Consider the following 3046-nt stretch of genomic DNA (forward strand, 5'->3'; position numbering starts at 1 on the left):
TTATTGACTACAAAAGAGGCAGTACTACGAACTGTCAGGAAAAAAGTCGGCTGCATCAATTTCAGAAATTTCGGAAAGGAGGTCATCCCAAGTTCTTTTTATACTATCTCCGTCTAGGTGAATAAGTCATTCGCGTAGTTCTAGATCATCGATTTGAGGAATTAAATATGCATTATATGTCATGAAAAGTATATCACTAGATTTCTACACGGGTGTAGTTTTTAAATATATATTTTTTGTTACATATTTAGATAGTTAAATCGTAGATCTAAAACTATGTGAATGACTTATTCACCGGGATGGAGGTAGTAGTGAAATCCCGCCTTTTGAAAGACGCCCTGAATCAAACAGTTATAGCAAGTATAATAAGGTGATGCAAGCATGCTGCAAGGATTAAAGTATTATATTTTTGCTATCTTGGATAAGAGAGAATCTGAAAACAGCCTCTTACAGAAATATAGGAAACGACTGCATAGTATAAATCTAAAATGGTCAAACCCTGCACAAGCTAGAGCTACATGCACCAGACTGCCCTTTTTTGGTAAGAGGGTAAAGTTGCAGCACGACCTCCAAGAAATATTTTGAGAGCATATTGTGGGCCATGTATTATAAAAACAATACTTCACCCAGGACAGCCTTGTATGCACATATGTACTGTAGCTACAGTCAATAAAGAAAAAACCTTCCACGACCGGGTAGCCCAGGGCGGGGCTACGCCGCTGACTATGGGTTGGCTGTAGGTGACGTAGAAACTTTATATAGCCGGTTACTGGTTATACTATTAATCATGCTCCTAGGCCTCATCAAAGTAAGAAAAAAAATGCAACTTTACCCTGACAACCCGCACAGATAAAATCTATACACTGACAGGCTATCTTTGTTTTAGTGGCTGACACTGACATACTATATTTTTTTGTGGCGACACTGATAGTCTATATTAACTATGTAAATTCTCAAATCTTGAACCGCAAAAAGCGGACATGGCACATGAAAATATCAACTGACAGGAGATGAGTTTTTTGTATAAATTTACAACACCAGCAACAACCTCACCACACCATCTTCGCATAGTGGAATTTAAAATCGTATTTCTTGGTAGTAGGAGCACTACATGACATACAAATGCAGTCACCTCGGAACTGACGAGTAATTACCTAAACGCACCATACAACTCTACCACATGGAGTAAACAAAAAACCACATGGAATCAACCAAAATGGGAGGAGATTAGCAAGAAAGAACTGGAGTACAGGAAGCCCGCATGGAAGGTAACCTGAAGATTAACATGCCGATCCCAAAAACAAGGAAGGAAAATTAGACCGGCAAAGGACCCAACCTTGACGGAGGTGGCGGAAAGCTCCACTACTGGGGGACTCAAGAATGGAGGCGCCGGCGAGCTCACCGGGGAAGGAGATCTTGAGCGCCATCGCCGCCAACGACTCTGCTCTGATCTGTTCTGTTTCCTCCGGGACAATGGTTTGCTCTGAGAGTGGAGATAGTGGAGGAGGTGTGTGGGGAGTAAGGGAACGAGTGAGTTATATATGGCAAATTTTAGCATGTTCCCTCTTACCTTCCCTTTTCACATGAGAGATAAGAGTTCATAATAGATCTGAGCCTTTGATTTGATTAGGTAGTAGTTAGATTTACTATTAACTTCTTACCTCTCATGTGAAAAGAGGGTGTAAGAGGGAAGTGCTCGTTATATAATCAGAAAACGTGGGCTAAGCTTGTGTTATGTTCGCAGCCTACATAACACATGTAGAAGGCGCTCCATAACTTTGTACATGCTGTTAAGCTTGTGGGTAAAGTTATGTTTTCTTTTATTTACTCCACTACTCAATTTAGATCAAACAATTCAATAGTTCAACAAATATAATTACCAACTTTTAATCCCAATACAACAAACAATGAGGAATGAATCCAATGAAACTAATTGTTCTAGTAAAATTAAGTAAACTTTAAAGAAATTGAAAACAGTATCTCTCGGCTAGCTGTCAATGATGCTAAATAAGACCCTCCTTAGCTAATGATGGGAGCCGGATCTTTAATCATCCAGTACATCTCAAGAAATGCTCGAACGTAATTTCTGTGACACCAAGGCTTGACGATTATGGAAACATTTTCGTACTGCATGGGGCTTGGCATATCCTAAACTTGGGCCTCGGTGGCCCGGACCGGCAGGCCTTGCCCGAAGCCCGACATTCGGGACAGGCTCGGGCATAAGATTCCCGCCTATAGCCCAGCCGAAAGCCCAGAAAAGGCCGGAAAAACATGTTTTTGGGGATATATCGAAAAACAGATAATACTCCCTCCATTCCACAATGCAGTGCGTCTGCGCTTTCTGAGATTTAAGTTTGGCTGTATATTTAAACAACAAGACCGACTGTGGCGGAAGCAAAAATTATACCACTGAATTCATATAGAAAATATGAATTCAGTGGTATAATTTTTGCTCCCGTCGCAGTCGGTCTTATTGGTTAAATTTATGATGAAACTTAGATCTCGCGAAGCGCGGGCGCACTACACTGTGGAATGGAGGGAGTATGATAATATAATCCCAAAATAGGGTTTTATTAATATTTTAAAATAGAAAAAGTAGACATTTTTTGGGCCATGGGGCCGGGCAGGGTCATGCTTGGGCTTGGGATTTTTAGATCGGGCTTTGCAAAGCCCTGCCCGGACACAACCCGATGAATGCCTAGGTTTAGCATATCTCTCTCATCTTTGATAATCATGTAGTGTGAATAACACATGTCATGATGGTTGTCACAACATTCCTCCTCGACACTTTTTGCATCATGAGGACATGCTTAAGTTTCTTGGTCTAGGGATTAGAAATTGACTTCACAAATGTTGACTTACACGGATATATGCTACCGACTAGATAGTAGCCTTGGTCATATTGATGGCCATTCGCCATGAGGTTGCATGGTGAAGTACCACCTGCTAGCCTAGCAAACATATAAGACCTCTTCAAGACATTGATGAGCCAATCCAAAGTAGCAATCCGAAATAAAAAATCCTTCGAGGCAACCGCTTCGAAAAT

The 3046-nt window shown here is 41.0% G+C and overlaps 1 protein-coding gene across 1 annotated transcript in view; it reads right to left on the minus strand.

The window, feature by feature from the left end:
* The window catches only part of LOC119331262 (1-deoxy-D-xylulose 5-phosphate reductoisomerase, chloroplastic-like), a 5598-nt gene extending 4104 nt beyond the window's left edge, over nucleotides 1-1494 (minus strand). Inside the window, exon 1 of the mRNA XM_037604433.1 lies at nucleotides 1337-1494. Coding sequence (XP_037460330.1) covers nucleotides 1337-1427 — 91 coding nt within the window. The 5' untranslated portion in view covers nucleotides 1428-1494. The remainder of the gene's footprint in view (nucleotides 1-1336) is intronic.
* Nucleotides 1495-3046: the final 1552 nt, after the last annotated feature.

This window comes from Triticum dicoccoides, chromosome 7A (genome assembly GCF_002162155.2).
Source record: "Triticum dicoccoides isolate Atlit2015 ecotype Zavitan chromosome 7A, WEW_v2.0, whole genome shotgun sequence".
Lineage (NCBI taxonomy): Eukaryota > Viridiplantae > Streptophyta > Magnoliopsida > Poales > Poaceae > Triticum > Triticum dicoccoides.